At 41.1% G+C, this 18855-nt stretch overlaps 1 protein-coding gene across 3 annotated transcripts in view; it reads left to right on the top strand.

Annotated features, from left to right (window-relative positions):
• The window catches only part of atrn (attractin), a 118503-nt gene that overhangs the window by 45618 nt on the left and 54030 nt on the right, over nt 1–18855 (top strand). The window contains exons 19-25 of one of the 3 annotated variants that reach the window (XM_063908467.1): nt 638–775; nt 2120–2213; nt 4122–4174; nt 5534–5628; nt 7743–7821; nt 8440–8594; nt 16574–16635. In XM_063908467.1, coding sequence (XP_063764537.1) covers nt 638–775; nt 2120–2213; nt 4122–4174; nt 5534–5628; nt 7743–7821; nt 8440–8594; nt 16574–16635 — 676 coding nt within the window. Of the gene's footprint in view, nt 1–637; nt 776–2119; nt 2214–4121; nt 4175–5533; nt 5629–7742; nt 7822–8436; nt 9476–16573; nt 16636–18855 lie in introns of those variants that run through there. The other 2 variants (XM_063908466.1, XM_063908468.1) reach the window with 2 other exon arrangements.

Genomic DNA, 18855 nt, shown 5'->3' with positions numbered 1-18855 from the left:
TCTTATTAAGGAATTTTCCCAAGCTTAGCAAAGAAGTGAAAGCCAGAGATAAACATTAGAAAATAAGAATCACACAATGATATTAATAAAGTAAGGACAATATTTTTCCATTACACCGGTCAGCTAAAGCATCTAAACATGTCACAGTAGAGGGAACAAAATACCGATATGAACCTGAAAATGAGCAGTAAATGTCCTCTCTAATTAAGGAGATTAAGGACACAGCTATATACTAGTTCTGATGAGATGAGGAAAAGTTTTTTGACTGCTAATTAAGAAAGTTTACCACATGAATTATCAATGAAGTTTTGTTTGAGACATCTTTTGTTGATTGAATCCTCTTTTGACTCACAAACTGCGATTGATATTGTTTTTGATTGCATGTCGGGGTTCTCTGGATATTTGAAAGCCCCTCCAAACCTGGAAGGCACGAAGAACATCAAAGTAACATTATTTGTCACACAAGGTCTCCACATGCAGCTCCGACAGACAGCTCAGAAACAGATCCCAGACTTTCTGTACTCGCAAATTAAAATACAAATTCATTCATGTTTTTGGACCCGGGGCTGTTTACTTTTAAAAACTGTTTTTGGCGTGTGATGTTCATGCAGTGTGTGCTCTGTTTACTCCCTGGCAGCCTGTCAGTGTAACGGGCACAGCCAGTGTGTCAACGAGAGCGTGTGTGAGAAGTGCGAGGACCTGACAACCGGCCGCCACTGCGAGAGCTGCATCTCTGGCTTCTACGGAGATCCCACCAACGGGGGCAGCTGCCAGCGTGAGTAGTCAGTCTCTCTGCTCTCTCTTCGTTTAACTCGTCAGTGTTTTTACACTTCAGTTTTATATCCGTACAGTGAAGGGGTCCCGTGGGGTATTAGAGATTTGCTCTGGTCTGCAGCTAATGCCAACACTCAGTCAATACAACAACAAATCAATCATCCTTTACTCCAACGGCTGAATTTATCTTAGCAATGTATCACAGCCAAGGTACGTTTTCCCTTTTTGTTTCAGCAATAAACCAGGAAGTATTCTTTGTTTATGCCTCTTATTCCTTGCAGCAGGGACATTAAAAGCCTCACACAGGAGGCATTAAGAGCAAAAGCAAAGAATGCATAATCAATACCTCAAGAGCGAGAGATGATGAACAAATCACAATGAAAAAAACCTTCATATAAATAGGGATCAAATCACAGTATGGCTTGTAGTTCCATCAGCTGCAGCTACACTTGTTTTCCAGATGTTTAGAACAGGAGGCTCAGCCATCTTTTAAGATTTACTGATTTAAACCCAAGGATAGCAAACACTCACATTGATACAGGTGTTTTGAAAGTGCTCCCCCAAATCACCACGCCTAATACGCATTTGGCATCTGTTGGCGGATTCAGAAGCTGTCCCCCGGGACGTTAGAGTCACCTCAGAGCTTGGGAGGGAAATGCAGCGTTAAAGTTGTTTTAACCTCTGTGCACAGATTTGGCGCTGGACCTAAACGACTGGAAATTGGAGCAACGTTTTTTATTTCCACCTTGTCCTTTCCTTGATGAATGAGACCGTTTACTTTCACTATAAGCAGAGTTTAAACCGTCGTAACTGAAACAAAACATGCAATTTTGTACCGACATTAGATTTGGATGCTCCTTTTTCAAACCTGTTCAACATCTATTGCACATCTGTTTATCCTGTGAGAGGGATCATTCCTCTGTTGCTCGACCCCCCAGTATTTGTCGCATTTCTTTAGGGACTTTATTTTATGGTCTCACATGCTGGACGGTCTGTAAAGACTCCTAAAACAAATGTGACATCTATTATATAGGACTATATAGATCAAATTTCACATATAAGACCGAAGTAGGTTGAAATCAATCAATTGTCCCCAGAATATTATCTTCTTGTTTTATTTTTTAAGTTCTTTTGGTTACAGAAAGTCACACATTAACAATTTATACTCCCAAGAAATTCTTCAACACTTTCCTTTTCCTTGGGAGTCCATATATCACCCTCGACATACCTTCACGATTCACTAGTGGTTTGTTATTTAGATGGATAGCATTCATCCAGTGTAAAAAAGGAATGGTATTGCTTTACTGAGGCACTTAAAGTTTTATGTTTCATGTCTTTTGTTCAGCCTGCAAGTGTAACGGCCACGCCAGCATGTGCAACCCCAACAACGGGAAGTGCTTCTGCACCACCAAGGGCATCAAAGGAGATCGCTGCCACCTGTGAGTCGCACATTTTCCTCTTTTGCTGCAGAGAAAAAAAGCTTTTACCAATTTAAAGCTCAACCCCCCGCAATGAAATACTGGGTGGGAAATGAGTCCTTTTTCCCAGAACTTGCAATAAAGAACTGAACAGTGAGTTTTCCCTAAATTAAAATCCAATTATTATCCATAATAATGTCGTACCTGTGGTGGAAACTTCTGGAGCAATGGAGACGAAACTCAGAGAGACACGGAGAGAGCTGGAACTTTGATGGCAAACACTGAAGGTTTATTCTAAAGTTAACGGCCCGAAGAATTGACAAGACATTTGCTGCAGCCACGAGTTGACACAGCGGTTGCCCGACCAATTCTGAAGAACTCTACTGCAGTCCGAGGTTTTAACTAGTTCAGAGTGTATAATCTACATTCCTCATCAGCGAGACCAGACAAATATGGACTCTGAGTCTCACTAGAGCTGTCTGATATTGGAAAAGAATGTGCACCAGGGAACCTACGTTCCAGATAAGAGGGGCTTCTAGACGTCCCTGAACAATGAACTATCTCATGGCAGTTTGTGCTCGGTCACAGACTGGCATCAACAATGTGCCCAAGCTGCACCTCCTTAAGGGAGATTACAGCAACCCCAAGGCCAAAAGACCTACGCCATGGGAACGCAGACAGGAAGGAGAAAATGATGAGCTGTGTCAAGGTTTAACTACCTAAGCCAAAAATTCCCTAACAGTAACCATTGAAGGTACACTTAAAATAATGGTAAGCTACTGTAGAAGCCACAAGACAGTTAGATCTTAAGCACATTTATGATGAATCGCTACACTACCCATAATCCCACAGTGTAACAGACATGTCACTGTGAACGTGGAAATGATTACGGCAAATGAGGCTAGGTTTCCAGAGTTTCTGCTCCATGGTTTGGTCTATGATTTCAAACCTGACCAGGACGTTTGTTTGTGATGGAAATGTTTTGTCACATTTTGAAAATAATTAACCAAAATGGGTTTCTGAAAGTATTTGAGGTATTAAATCAGCCATGCAGCAGCTAAATCTATCTTTAGTTTATATTGACAACAGGTCAAACATGCTTTGAAGATTCCAGGGGCAGAGAGTTGCCTTTTTCAGTGGTTCATGTGATGAGTCGTTTCTTTACTCTTCAAATAATTGTCTACGCAGTCTTGCGCCTTTAGGCTTTCTTTCATTTTCTATGTTTAAAAAGTATTTTAAAAGTTCCATGCTACGTCAAGGACTTTCTGTAACGTCAGTAAATGGGAAATACAGCTATTTAAAGTAGTTTTTGTGGCTTAAACTTGTGCGGCTGCATCTGGATTTGTATGTTTTAAAAATAACTTTATTCAAAAGTAATAAACCAATTGAAATTCAAGGATTTAGTTTAGAAGCTAATTTTACAAAACGAAAATCCTGCGAGCTAGCCTGATGCCCTGCCTGTCCTTTGTCTCTTGTTTTAGCCTCTCTGTAATCACAGCTGTTCATTAGTTTGAGCCGTACTAATCTTATCTTTGGCCTTCATTACCGTAGAGCTTTCCAAACCCCATTAAAAGTTGAGATACAGTGCAGATCCGTGAATGAAAATGAGTCTATTCTGGTAGAAAGAAAGTTCCTGTTAGCGACGTCTGCAAGCTCCACTTCTTTTACTCTTCTTCTTTTATCTGGTTCGTTTGCATTGTGCTGTTCCTGCCGCAGACTGAAGGTCACAACTGTGTGTGTGTGTGTGTGTGTGTGTGTGAGAGTGTGTGAGAGATCTCAGCCCTGTTTGAGATGCATGGATTTCCTCCTGCTTTGTGTGTTGTTTTTCTTTATCAGCAATTAAATCGTCCTAATTCCCCTTTCTTTTCCCCTCCCTTTTCTTTCTTTCCGCCCATTCCCCTTCATCTATCGTCCACCTCGCTCTTTCAGGTGTGAAGTCGAGAACCGTTACCAAGGCAACCCCCTCAAAGGAACATGTTACTGTAAGTGGAATTCCAATTACCAACTTGTGTGGTGTGTGTGGTGTGTGTGTGTGTGTGTGTGTGTGTGGTCGCATTAGTGTAAAGCACTGTGAGGCCTCACTCTTCTCCCTAGTTCAGGTCGATACACAGACAGTTTGCTCTCAAATCAAAGTAGGTCTCAAGTAGTCTGATGTTTTAAAGAAATAACAGCCAGAGGAGCCAGCTTTCTTTCTAAAAACAAGTCGCAGGTGGACAGAAAGGAAAGTGAGACGCAGATGAAAGTGATTCGCAGAAAAATGGAGACAAGCTTTTGACGGACTGTTTCTCTCTCGTTCCCCTGCAGTGATGACAGTCCTTTTCCCAGAGACTGCAGATCAGTCTCCTGTCATGTTATTCTTGTCAAACACCAGAGAATATTAAAATTCTGATGATCTTAAGGTTCCTTAAACACTAATTTCTCCTTGTTTTCCAACTTTAATAATGTTACTTAAGAACACGGGAGGAGCTTTAAATAATGCAAGTCGGCAAAAATGTGGACGTTCTTCTTTAGTCTGCTTTAAATGAACAAGCATTTATATTAGAAATGTAAATTAAATGTACTTTTTGTTCATCGACGAAATCATAAAGTACCTTAGTGGTAGTGGTACGCAAAGATATACCGCTGAAATATCTCAATGATTTACAAAAAATGCAGTTAAAATAATAACGAAATGTATTTACCTAAATAAAAAATGTAAGTATTAGAATGGGCCAGTACAAAGTTTTACAAATGAATAAACGGATGGCAGTTTAAAGCTTCGGTTGACAGAAGGTTTTGCGTGTAAGGAATTGTTTTTCTCTTTTAAATATAATTGTGAATCAAATCTGTAAAATCAAATATAAATAATCAACCAAGTATTTTGTTTTTCTGTGCAGGCCGATGAAGTCTGGAACAGAATTTAAAGTGCATTATACACCGTAACAGCAATAATATGAACCTATTTAAACTTAACATTATTCCTTTAACTTACCTTTTACATTTATCTGAGATCTGTTGACATGAATCATTTAATTAAAGTCAAGGTTTCAGTGTAGTTTCCAGAAAATAAAGGGTGTAAAACAACGAGAAAAGTAAACGGGAATTGATTTAATCTAAGCTGCATTTCTGTATTCTGTATACTTCGTTTTTGTAAACAAGCCAACTTTTTATATATCATCACCAGCTTGTGACAGTGATCTCCAGCCTTTGTTGAATGGATGCTCGACAGCGTCACACACTGAAATCTTCAGGTCCAACAAAGTACATGTTCTTGTCTGACTTTCAAACTACCCTAATGGAGTTTTTCTCATTCTTCTGTAATCCCCTCCCACGCTCTCCCCCGGCTCCATCACTACAAACAGACACGCTGCTCATCGACTACCAGTTCACCTTCAGCCTGTCGCAGGAGGACGACCGCTACTACACCGCCATCAACTTCGTGGCCACACCTGAGGAGGTACGTGTCTGACAGTGAACGCCCCGCCGTCCCAACAGCTGTCGCTCTATCGGGACTAAAGACTGAAAACAAAAACACCACATGATGAGTCTCTGTTATTGTGGAACAACACGGCTTCTTCTGAAGATAAAGACATAGGAGTTATCTTCTTTAATAGCAACCTGTAAACAAGAGCAAACATGTTGCTGTGTTTGGAGAACCATCACTCTTTAAAATGTCTCAAAGAAAAGTACAAATTCAACTATTTTATGGTTGATTTTGCTCTCAAAGATTTTTTCAAACCCACAAAGGGATGATTTATCCATGCTTATGGACAGATGCATGAATCAATTCAAAACAAAGCCTAATCATAATGACCTTAATGCAGAAATAGAGACACCAGTTTGTGGTAGTATATGATAATAGTGTCTTTATTAAGTTAGGCACTTCCCATTGTGACTGAGATTTAAATACCAGAGTATAATTGAGTTCATAAATCGGTATAACTACATATGTATGAACTTGTAAATTTATCATGGTATATTTGAACATATGAACATAGTCCAAAGTTATATAATATCACATAAAATAATAGCAAAAGTCATATGAAATAATAAAACAGGCGCTGATCGATCCGTCGTCTTATCAACCATTGTCAAATAATTGGAAGAAAAAACACAGTAAGACTCAATTTAACAAAACACAGTGCTTTACATATAAAAACAGGATAAGGAAGTATACTTACAATATAACAAAAATAAAACAACAGTAACATTTAAAACAGGTCGTCTAAAATGTTGTGTTTCTAAGAGTAACTTCACAAACTCAGGGCCCGTACAGAACATTTCAGGCTTCAGGTTTAACCGAAAATTGTCCAGTGACCTCCTAAAGCTGGAGGTCAGATATGTATTAACGAGCTAAACCCCCAACGTAAAAGTGAAATTCGATTTATTTTTGAATCCACTGAAATCGGTGGTAGGCGTTCTCTCCTGTGGTTCATGTTATGAAGGCTCACCACCGGCTTCACACTCCCCTCTGTCAGTCAGCCTGCAGTGCACCCTCGCGGTGTGAACGGCGCTCATCACGCAGATGTTTTCACAGCGAAGGAAAACTGGTGCTGTCCTGTTTACCTGGCTGCAGCATCTGGAGCAGATACTCACACAAACGGCTCTGATTAAATATTCCAGATGGTATTCTTCCCTGACAAAGGGTTCGACAAATGGAAACTAAAACAAAGCAGGATTATTTAAATTGCACGATTTAAAACAATGCAGTTTAATATGCTTTAAAAACATTGAAACAAAGAACGTGGTGAATAAAACTGCACCTAAATACATCCTATTTAAACTTACCAAAGTATAACAAGACAGGTATATGATAGAAATAAATAAGTGACAGCAAAAGACCCAATATTAATAGTTAACTAATGCAGAAGTGTGATCCCCTCAAAGTAATCCACGTTTGGTTATGTGTTGCTGCTGTAATTGTATTTATGTCTACTAAAAATAAGGCGAAACTTGGATTATATTCAGCAGTTATTTAATTAGCTCAATAAGGCTGAAGAATTATTCCAAATAGCAATTTCTACATTTTACATATTGAATAATAATTTAAGGAATTATTCTACAGAGCCACATTAAATATTCATCCCCACTGAAGCTTTCTAAATGATTATTAACATCTGCAGCCTTTCAATCAGTAAGTAAACATTCATTAGTTCTCGTTTTAAATCTACTTGACGTGATTAAGAGTGGGTATCACTGCAGCGCTGCTTTAATGCGAATCATTTTCTGCATTGACTCTTGTTCAAACATTAGTTATGCCCATGCAGCTTCCATTACCGGCCCTACACCTGTGTTTTTATAATAAAGAAGAGGAGCTTTTGGACCTAGTACACATTTTGCACGTATTTCTTCTTAAGGCCCTGTTATGCTTTCTGGGGTTTTCCTTTTACTGTAGTGTGTTGTATAGTTTTGAATGCATGTAAACGGTCTGCAAAGGCTAAAATCCCTGTGTCGACGAACCTGAAAGTGAGCATAACATGTCCTGTTTTTATTCTGATTCATCCTTTTCCTCTCCAGATTTGTATGATACTGCATAATGACATGCTCTCTGTGCTCTCTCTCCCTCCTCAGCCAAACCGGGATCTGGACATGTTCATAAACGCCTCCAAGAACTTCAACCTGAACATCACCTGGGCCACAAGCTTCAGTGGTAAGTCTCCACAAAAACACTTAAGGCTGAAAGAATTAGACAAACCTTCATAGCCACAAATAATGATATTGTAATACTCATTAATATAGTAATGCCTCACATACCAGTGATCTAGCTTCTATTATTTTACATTTTTTAATTATATTACTTTTCAGAAATCTTATTGACTGTTGGTAAGAAAAAAGAAACACATTTTGAAGTTTAAAAAAATATATTTTATGGACAAACTATTTATTCCTAGATGTAAAAATAATATTTGATAATAAAAATATATTTGCTTCACATACATCGAGTAGCAGGCTCCTGGATATTCTCTGTCTTCAGATAGACAAGTTTGAGCTGTGTTTAATGCAGAAACTCATTATGCCTTTCTCTCTGTCATTGAATTATTGGAAAGTGCTGTCATGTTTGATACTGTAAGCATCGTTTCTAACATAAAGACTAGTTCACTTTGTTTACCTTAATCAAAAGTTACATTTTATCTTATGGACCTTTTTGTTTTTCCCCACATCCTCACTCTTCCATGTCATCCTCCTCCTCCTCTTCCTCCTCCTCCTCCTATATATTCATATTCCCATCTCTTGTTCCCCTCCTCTCCTCTCCTCTGTTCTCCAGCAGGCACCCAGACCGGGGACGAGATCCCCATCGTGTCCCGGAGCAACATCAAAGAGTTCAAAGACAGCTTCTCCAACGAGAACTTTGACTTCCGCAACAACCCTAACATAACCTTCTTTGTCTATGTCAGCAACTTCACCTGGCCCATTAAGATTCAAGTAAGCTTTGCTCATACTAGAAATAAAAGCATCTTTAGCAGATTCAACCTGAAATCCATTAGGAAGTGGTTGAGATTTTAGTCGAGCTGTATGACATGTGATTGGCACGTACCACTGCAGCTTAACCAATGATTGTGTGCGTCACTAGAATAAGCGCACACAGGTAAAGGTAGGTGGAGACGAGGATATTACAAGTGAACTGCTTCGTCCAAAAATCTGAATTAACCAAGGTCTAAAAAAAGCAGGGCAATATATGAATAGATATTAAATATGATTTCAGCAGCGACAGTCTTTGAGATGAAATCTATAAAGGGGAGACTTTGTTTGCTGACATCATGGGACGGCAGGAGTGTCAGTGATGGCTGGAATGAATGTGGATATCTAATTTGCACGGAAAGAGGAAATGAGTTACCATTAGGAGAAGAAAAAGAGCGAAATGTGAGAGAAACAATCAGGGCTTATTAACGTGTCTCGCATGTGGGCCTTCTAACCTGAACATTTCAATAGCAGTTTGACTTAAAGCGGACATATCATGCACTTTTCAGCTCCGTACATTTATTTTTCCCACTCCAGGTTGATTGAATTGCAAGAAAAAACATGGCGCACCTCCAAAGTCTAAAAAGAAATCCACTGAAATGTGTTTTTTTGGACGGTTGGCACCCACATGTTTGTACACAAGCGCTGTTAAAGTGTGTGCATCTTAATATGTCCTCTTTACTAAAACCATACAATCCAATTAACGCATGATTTACTGAAGTTAAACATGAGTACTAACCAAAACATGCAACGCTGTGCTGAACATTAACCAACTGTAGCAGCGCCTAGAATGCTGAAAACACATGTATTCATGCACTTTAAATAAAAGCATCTACAAAATTGCACTTGAGGTCTCCTAATGTGCTTTTTATGTGTAAAGTTACGCCATACTCGGCTTGTGTGTGTGTGGATAAATAAATAAACACATGCACTGATAGACACACATATTTTGGATCAAAGTGCAGCAAATCTGCGGTCAATTTCCACTCTGACTGCTCAGCTTGTCTCATTTAAAGCCACTTTTTCTCCTCTGCAAACAACCCAAAAGGTTGGCTGGTGTAAAGGCAGAATGTAAACGTGACAGTCACCAGTAAATGCTGGTCAAAAGATTTCCCTTATTTGGTGAGCTGGAGCTTTTCCCCGGTGTTAATGCGGCTGCTGGCAGTAGTTGTGAATAGGGCTCTGTATCTGATGCGTGTGTGTGTGTGTCCGTCTGTGTCCGTGTGTGGGGGGGGGGGGGGGTATGTATCGGAGCGACAATTGCAGCTGCACTCGGTGAACCGCTGCCATGTGGCCGTCTGATGGAGAGGAAGCTGTCCCTCAATAGTTCTGACTGTACTTAATTTCCGTCAGTTTACTCACAGTGTGAATTTACTCACCCTTTAACATGTCTTAACTCCTTTTATTGGGCTTTTCTGACATGTACTCCTTCTGATTTGCTTGCAGATGTCCATAAAAAAAGCAAACACCTGTACAGCTCGTTAATAATGCATCTGGTATTCAATAGTCTTGGCTCGGTTGCCAGTTTTAGGTACACTTAACTTAACATCTCATACCACTGATATCACTTTGGGTAGTCTTGTCAACATTCAACAGCACTACAAGCCTTAAAAATGTCCATAGAGTTAAATCGACTAAACTTTAAATCATTTAGAATAAAAGCCGTCATGAAAGGAGACTTTATTGAAGTGCTATTGTCTTAAAACGCATTTATTTAAAGGGTTACCCACCAATGTAATATGTAAACCAATGGGCTTTGGTTACGAAATAAATGCAGTTTTTCTTCATATAAGTCGGACAGAACGGCAACATTTATATGAATTCTTGGTGAAATGTTCTAATTAAACCCACTGCTGCAATGCTGTATGCACTAAACACTGTGAAGAAATGTTAGGCAGCTTGAAATATATTTTTCTACCAGTGGTTTATAGCCATGGTGTCAGCATAATAATGCACCCTGATAGAGAGAAGGAAGGACTCTTATATTGGGTCAAAGACACCTCTCTTGGTATCCTACCGTCAACACATTTAGAAAATGCACTGTGAGCATTTCTTACTGAAACATTTAGAGTTGGATCTGTTGATATTTGATGGATTCTAACTCGGATCACATAACTGCTGTACTCAAGTGCAAGTGCTTAAGATGTGGAGGAGAATATAAATCAACCAATATAGCTTTGTACTCCCATGCCTACACATGAACTGTAGGGGTATGTCTGAGTAGTTAGTTTCTTCTGTGTGTTTCCGGCTTGATAAAGGAGGAATAACTTCAGCATCAATATTAGATTTGATGCATCGAGTGAATGCATGGGGTGTTTTGGGCCTGGATTGTGTGCAGCCTGCCCGCCTGTGTGCCTGCCCGATCACTCCTGAAAGGGATTTGACTGGTTGCCCCGAGCAAAGCTCCTTCCCCCTGCCCTCCTCCTGCAGGGGAGAAAAAAACCCTGCCTCCATCCTCCATGTCCTGCCTTGTGAGGGCTTTTAGTTTCTCTCAGCTTCAGAACTCCAGCTGCTGGCAGCCAGCCTCAGGAGATCTCCGGCAGAACAAGGAGCTGAGTTCAGGGAGTCCTCTCCCCTCTCAGCCTCCTCTGGTCCTCCTCACCTCATGCCTTGCTGGGTGGGATCATATAGAAGATCCCAGAAACTCAAGCACGCAGGTCTGCTAGCGTGTCATTTCCTCCTTGCTCCATGGAGCTTTACCTTCGTCAGCGAGGTAACATTTGTTTATTCGTTCCTTTTCTGCCTCTGCTCCTCGCCTCAGAATTGTTTTTCGAACTTGATAAAAGCCCTTTTATTTTTCTCTTTTGTTGCCTTTGACTTGCTCTCCTTGCCTTCAGTGTTCTTTCTGCAGTTTGGCATTGGGATGTGTGGGTGCGTAGTCGTAGGCGGTCGGTACTCCAGTGTTGGCAGGCAGAGATCGGAGTGTTGGGAAACGGTTCATAAACAGCAGCCGAGAAAGAGCAAGGGCAAAGTGGAATGTTAAGTTGAAACACATGCTGCATTCAGAGTGGGCTGTGTGCAAGCTAAGCCCTCGCTCCCCCGGCTTTAGTGTGCCGCTGTACAGAGCTGTCTCTTTCTCACTCTCAGACTCACCACCTCAAGGTTGTCTCTGTGTGCTTTCACATGGCAGGAGCAGCGTTAGAACAGCGTGCTCACCATTTGCAAGGGAGTTTTGTTTGTGTCCTTTTGCATTGACTGCACTTGTTGCTTTCACTGCCCAATCTGTTGCATTTAATAAACAGCTCACACTGATTTACCCACACAAATGACAATCTGTTGGAAGATAAAACCTTTTCCACCTGATGTGTATCAGATTAACTAAACAGCTGTTGGACTGCAGGAATGACACTTCTATGATTTAATAAGTTTGACCCAACAGATTCAGATCCCTCACAATGGTTAAAGAGAATTTTGTGATGACTTCATCATCAAAGTAAAATCAGTTGCTCTGAGCTTAGTCAGCGAGGAGTTCTCCCACCCCTCTTTTTCCCCTCTCCTGATGAAGAATGGATCTGAATTTAATGATGTTTGTAATGAAACGCAAATCCCAGACTAATTACATTAAAGAGCTGTGATCTCCTGTTCCGTGCCTTAGTGAACATGTCATGATATAGTAGAGATTAGAAAAGCCTCCAATTTAATACCCGCTGTGGAGCAGCAGCAGCTGCAGTGATCAGCTCTCTGAGTGGACTGAGTGTTTATCTGGGCCATGCATGGCTGCTGATGGCTGCATTTTGATACTGATCACAGAGAGGTTAGAAACAAACTGACAAACTTTGCCAGCGTGCATCAGAGGCGGGTACAACCAAAAAACAGCCGGCTAATTAATATTTGAACAGTGTATTTATGCAGACAAATAACAAAATGCATATCATTACATAAATACATTATGTAAGTGTTATATAGATATAGGGATAATTGGAAAAATAAAAGTAACAAAAATATATAAATCCATAAAATAAGCAGATTTTAACACTTTCCCGACATAACTGTTAAAGGAATTGTGATGTACTGTATCACTACTTAATATTTTAACAGTGCATTTTTATTTTATGCAAACAAATAACATAAAAAAGATGAAATACATTTAAATAAAAATAAATAGATTTACCTAAATAATAAAATAATTGAAAAATAAAAGTTTAAAAACAAAATATTAAAAAAACTAAACATTTAGATCAAATACAAAAGAAACACCTTTTTTTTAAAACTGTCTTTTTTACAGACATAATTGCTAAAGATATTGCGATGTGCAGTACCACTGTACAGATATACAGATAAACAACATCTTAAGAATGTACTAAATATACAAATTGGTTAAAAAAAAGGCTACAGATATAATTCTTCTATAATGCAGAACTTTGAAGCTTCACATAAACACATGTATAATTGTGTCTCTCACACATATTCCAGCTCCACCATTTTTAACACTCAGAGTCCATCTCCCTTTCCCTCTTCTGTGGAACCTGTGGAGCTGCCCTCCCCCGCACTGATAATGACGCTTTCCTTCAAACCTCCAATATAGTTCAAGCGTCTGTCAGAAGCCATCAGAGGCAGAATATTTAGTGGCCTCAGTGCTGACGGGCCCTGCTGCGAGATCCTTTGGGGCCCCTAAAGAGTCACCCTCCGCTGGGCCCATAACGAGAGCGTCACTCGGGCCTCCCGCCGCCACCGGCAGCCCGTCTCTTGGTGACAAAGCTCCACACGGGCTGACACTTGAGATTAGTCGCTATACTAACTGTTATCACACATCACCTCAGCGACACAGCCTGCAATGTCCTTTTTAAAAGAAAGCAGTAATGACATGGAGCTTACATCAGTGACTTTTTTTGCATTTGAGTTAGCGCTGTCCTTTAACAGAGAAGGCAAGTTTATTCATATAGCACCTTTCAACACAAGGCAATTCAAAGTGCTTTACAAAAATGAAAGACATTAAGAACGTTTAGAAATAGTGCAGTAGAAACACATTATAAAAAGGCTTTTAAAAACAGTCATTTATGAGCAAAGATAATGAATGAAACACAACAGGTGTAATATAAATCATTAAAAGTCACAGTGCAATGTTAGATCAGAACAGTTCAATTAAAAGCAGCGGCACAAAGAAATGTCTTCAGCCTGGATTTAAAAGTAGTAAGAGTTGTAGCAGACCTGCAGCGTTCTGGGTTCTAATAACCGAACGCTGCTTCTCCTTGTTTAGTTCTAATTCTGGGGACAGGAAGCTGACCCGTCCCAGAAGACCTGAGAGTTCTGGATGGTTCACAATGTAGCAGGATATCAGAAATGTATTTTGGGCCTAAACCATTCAATGCTTTATAAACCAGCAGCAGAACTTTGAAATCAATTCTCTGACAGACAGGAAGCCAGTGTTCACTTCAGAACTGGAGTGATGTGATCCACTCTCTCAGTGTAAGACTTCAGAACTGGAGTGATGTGATCCACTCTCTCAGTGTAAAGACTTCAGAACTGGAGTGATGTGATCCACTCTCTCAGTGTAAAGACTTCAGAACTGGAGTGATGTGATCCACTCTCTCAGTGTAAAGACTTAAGAACTGGAGTGATGTGATCCACTCTCTCAGTGTAAAGACTTCAGACTGGAGTGGTGTGATCCACTCTCTCAGGGTAAAGACTTCAGAACTGGAGTGATGTGATCCACTCTCTCAGTGTTAGTGAGGACTCGGCAGCAGCGTTCTGAATCAGCTGCAGCTTTCTAATGGATTTCTTAGTGAGACCTGTAAAGACACCGTTACAGTAGTCCAGTCTACTGAAGATAAAAGCATGGACAAGTTTTTCTAGATCCTGCTCTGAGGGGAGAATTATTGTACGTGTTTCTATCACCGCCATTGTAAAGTGAACCAGGTTTGAGTACAGACGAGGCCTCTGATAGGATTTGATGGTTTTTCTATTTAAAGAATCTGTCCCACTCACAGTTTTACATGACCGTTGATCTTCTTGTAAATTCAGAATAATTTTCACAAATATCTCTGTAGTAATTTCTGTAAAGGGTTTCTTGTTGAAGCTGCTGCTTAGGAGTATTTTGGATTGTAATGTCAGAAAACGAGTGAGAAGTATCGTGCAAAAGGACAGTGATAGCCAAACAAAATGGGTCGATAAGTCTTAAGTATGCCATTAAATCAGAATTAAACAGAAATAAGATTTATAAGTCAACCACAGCATATCTAAAACTAGCGATTTCCTCCTGAGAATGATATAAATGGCAACTTTAAGCAGTTTTAACCATAAAATGTCTTGTATAACAATAAGATTGATCAAAAACATAACCAAATGAGACTCACGTTTCCCTAAGGCTTCCCCAAATCAAATCAACAGCTTCTTGTCTACAGAGACAGTTTTTAAAATAAACATCTAATCAGCAAAATAAAGACAGATTTGCTGCTTGGCTAAAACTCACAGTGGCATATTTGTCCCTGACTGACCAACACCTGATCTCAGCAGCATTAGTGCCACACTGCTCGACTCTGAAACCCATTGAACAAAACACCAGACCACAGCAGTCCCACTGAGATCCACTCTGCTGACATCTTTCTAAAAAGTTTTCTGTGGATGTTTCGGCTCCCTGAACTTCCCCTCGGTGTTCTACAGTCTGCATGAAATGATCACACTGAGGATTCGGCGCTCAACAGTAATCAAGAGCAACACATTAGCAGCCAGATGGTGCTGACTACACAAGTAAATTAGACCCCGGGCCCTTCACAAAACACTCACACCCCCCCTGTCATCTCGCCACAGAGGCCAGTGCTTCTGGCCCTGTGCTGCTTCTCTGTAAAGTCATTGTAGATTTACACACACTCCGACCCATCAAGCCATTTCTATGCATGTATTGTACTTCTTGATCACACATTAAGTATTCATAGGCTAATCTGACATACACACAGCTGGGTTTCCCGGCTTGTGTCTCTTTTCTCTTTCCCCTCCTGCTTCTTTTTTCCGCTGGAATTGTATGCAAATCCCCGCTTTGCCGTGAATAATAAGCAGGAGCTGTGATATGTCCAAGGTGTCACTTCGGAGGAACGACGTGTGAGGCGACTGCTGCTGCAGAGCCACGATGTTTCCAGAGAGAGGCAGTGTTGTGTTGTTGCATGAATCCGAGGCATTTTCAGAGGGTTGTAGGCGAGAGGAGGAGGAGGAGGAGGAGGCGGTGGTAAAGCACTGCCAATGTTACCCCTGGCAACCTTGATTAAGACAGGATATCGTTAGTACAATAGCTCTTGTGATGATTACACGGTGAATATTTCTGCCCACATGTGCAGGAATGAGGCTGTGGGCAGCTGAGAGGCCCGGCTGCTGTCGTGATGTCGCTGTGACAGGTGTGCAGTGTGGATACCAGATAAGCAGACGAACTGGAAACATCCCAGTGGTTGCATTTACCAATCGGGAAGAATAATCCCTTTTAAATCCCTTATCTTTTACACTAGGGATACTCACTTTATGGCCCGGATTTGGCCAGCGATTTGAGCGCTGCATGTCTCACTGAACGTGGGTGTTTATTTTTTTTGTACCTACACCCCAAGAACTAGCTTTGCAAAAGGTTGACTATATTTTCTTTGCAAGTCAACCAAGGAAGAATATAATTTTTGGGGAGTAGGGCTTACAAAATAAGGTGCAACGGTGCATAGAAAGCATCAAAATAGGCAAATAGAGGTTGTTTCATTTAACTTGTGTACAGTATACGCAAGTGAAGGCTGAGGTTGACAACATAGTGACACATTTCCATGTATTATTCACAGTGTACAGTACATACATATGCCCTGTCTGCCTGTGTGAGAAGAGGCAGCATGATCGCTCCCGCTCACAGCCCCACAAGGTCACTCCAGTCTAAAGTCTGCATGTTTATGAATATATAATGCTGACCTGTTCTTTTGAAATCTCCCTTATTAAAGCATATTTCTGACTCTGCCTTTTGTCCCCCTTTCCCCCTCGTATAGATCGCCTTCTCGCAGCACAGTAACTTCATGGATCTAGTGCAGTTCTTCGTCACGTTCTTCAGGTGAGCAGCTCCCCTCCTCCCCTCTCTGTGCACTTAAAGTGGCAGCAGTTGCCTTCAGTGTGTGTGTGTGTGTGTGTGTGTGTGTGTGTGTGTGTGTGTGTGTGTGTGTGTGTGTGTGTGTGTGTGTGTGTGTGTGTGTGTGTGTGTGTGTGTGTGTGTGTGTGTGTGTGTGTGTGTGTGTGTGTGTGTGTGTGTGTGTGTGTGTGTGTGTGTGTGTGTGTGTGTGTGTGTGTGTGTGTGTGTGAGAGATGCAGTGTGTATGTGAACCATGCTGATGAAGCACCAAGGCTGCTCTGTGGTGCACCAGCCGTCACTGTGAAGGAGCACTGCAGCCCACTGGTTGGAACAGGCCGATGCACACACATGCAGCAGCCCCTGTTGTCTTGTGCTGTTCCCCCACCTGTTTCCACTCTCTTACTAAATGGCACAAACAGGAAACACAGAGGTCCAAATCCAACTGCTCTGAAATGTGGATGTTCGCTACATCTTTTGTTAGTGTGTTCAGATTTGCTCATATCCAACCCTTTGGTGCAAAATCAGAGTGGTCTCATTTTATGGGATAATCATGTTGCAGATCAGATTTGAGTCACTGAATATTACTTTTCTAGCTATAACAATGATTTAGAGGTGCTATTATGCTCCTTTTCAGGTTCATATTAGTATGTGCTGCCTCTACTGTGACATGTCTCCATGCTTTAACGTTCAAAAAGCAACTCTTTTCACCCTCCGTCTGAAACCAGAGCCCAGTCTGCTCTGATGCGCTTGTGATTGGTCAACTGCTTAGAGATGTCCCGCCCCTTAGCCTATCACGTACAATGTGTTGGATTGTTAGCCTATAGAAGTGCAAGTGTTACATAGTGATGTCACTACTGTATGTTATAGAATCAAACAAGAGTCCAATGGAGGTTTTTCAGGTATGGGGGGGAATGTGTGGGAGAGAACTTTTGGATTTTAGACCATGTACATGCACAAACACCTCTATAACACAGTACAGGAGAGCGACAACCAAAAAGCACAATAGGGCCCCTTTAGGACACACTGCCATGAAGATAAAGTGGGACAGTCACACTCATACAAAATAAACATTGGTGAATATTCCCCTCCTTCTCACCTCCATCCTATACGAGCGAATACACACTTCCTGTGAAGTGAGTTGTATTCTCCACATTCAGCCGGTGAGGCTGCAGTGCTGATGAAATATAAATCAAGATTATGTTACTGCATTGCATATATCTCGCCTCACCAACATATTTTTCCTGTTCTGTTATCTGTGAAGAGACATTTTGTGCCTCATTTAACACAAAAATTGAGCCAAAATCAAGCGATGACCATCTGTGGGAGCATTATCGCCTCAGCAGGCGGCGGTCACTCGCCTGAAGTCATGCATGTTGGATGTGCCCTGAAGCTTCACATTTAGATAATATGTTGGAAGAGAAATGCCGGCTAAACCCACAGGTTAGACGTACATGTCGAACAATCCTAAATGATCTGACAGCCACTCTTACTCTCTGTATGAAATGATTCCATGTGTTATAGGAAGGAAAAGGATGGAAATATGCTAAGTTTTATTTCATTGCTTTGCCCACATTTCTTTATGATTCACCGTTGCTGTACATTAGTTTTTTGGTATCTTTAAATGCACTTCTCAAGGATCCCCTGTCAGAGCAACATGCTGCTCTGTAAAGATGGACTCTCTGCTTTTGCTGAAGCTGCATGTGTGGAGCCGTGATGAATCCCTGAACCTCTGGAACTGCTGTAATGTGTTATCGACTTTTAAAATGAGAGGGACCGAAAAATTGGGTACACAAGTGTGTTCCACGCATGCTTGACTGCATGTGTGTATATTTGTTTTCTCCTGTGTGTCTGTGACGAGCAACCAGAGGAGAAATGGAGGACGTTTTCGTGCTTTGTGTCGTCCGCACAATGTCCTGGGAAAAAATAAGTGGCTGTTTCAAGTAACTGCGTGTATTGATCCAGATTTGATGGGGCTGATTTGAAGGATTCTCTGTTCATTGTTTTTTTTTCGCGCCTAGCCCTCTGACGATACAGTGATGTAGAACCCAGTGTGTTCAGCTGAATACATCTCCCTCTGCTCTGAGGTTTATTTTGCACGGGATTCAGCTGCTAAATCTCGAGGACTACACGTGCTGTTACGCCCCTCGCTGCCTCTGCATACAAACGCAGACCCAGCAGTTCCTCGCTCACGACGCTTGTATGTTT

This window comes from Eleginops maclovinus, chromosome 19 (genome assembly GCF_036324505.1).
Source record: "Eleginops maclovinus isolate JMC-PN-2008 ecotype Puerto Natales chromosome 19, JC_Emac_rtc_rv5, whole genome shotgun sequence".
In the NCBI taxonomy this organism is placed as follows: Eukaryota; Metazoa; Chordata; class Actinopteri; order Perciformes; family Eleginopidae; genus Eleginops; species Eleginops maclovinus.
This window is presented reverse-complemented; position numbering and strand designations above follow the sequence as displayed.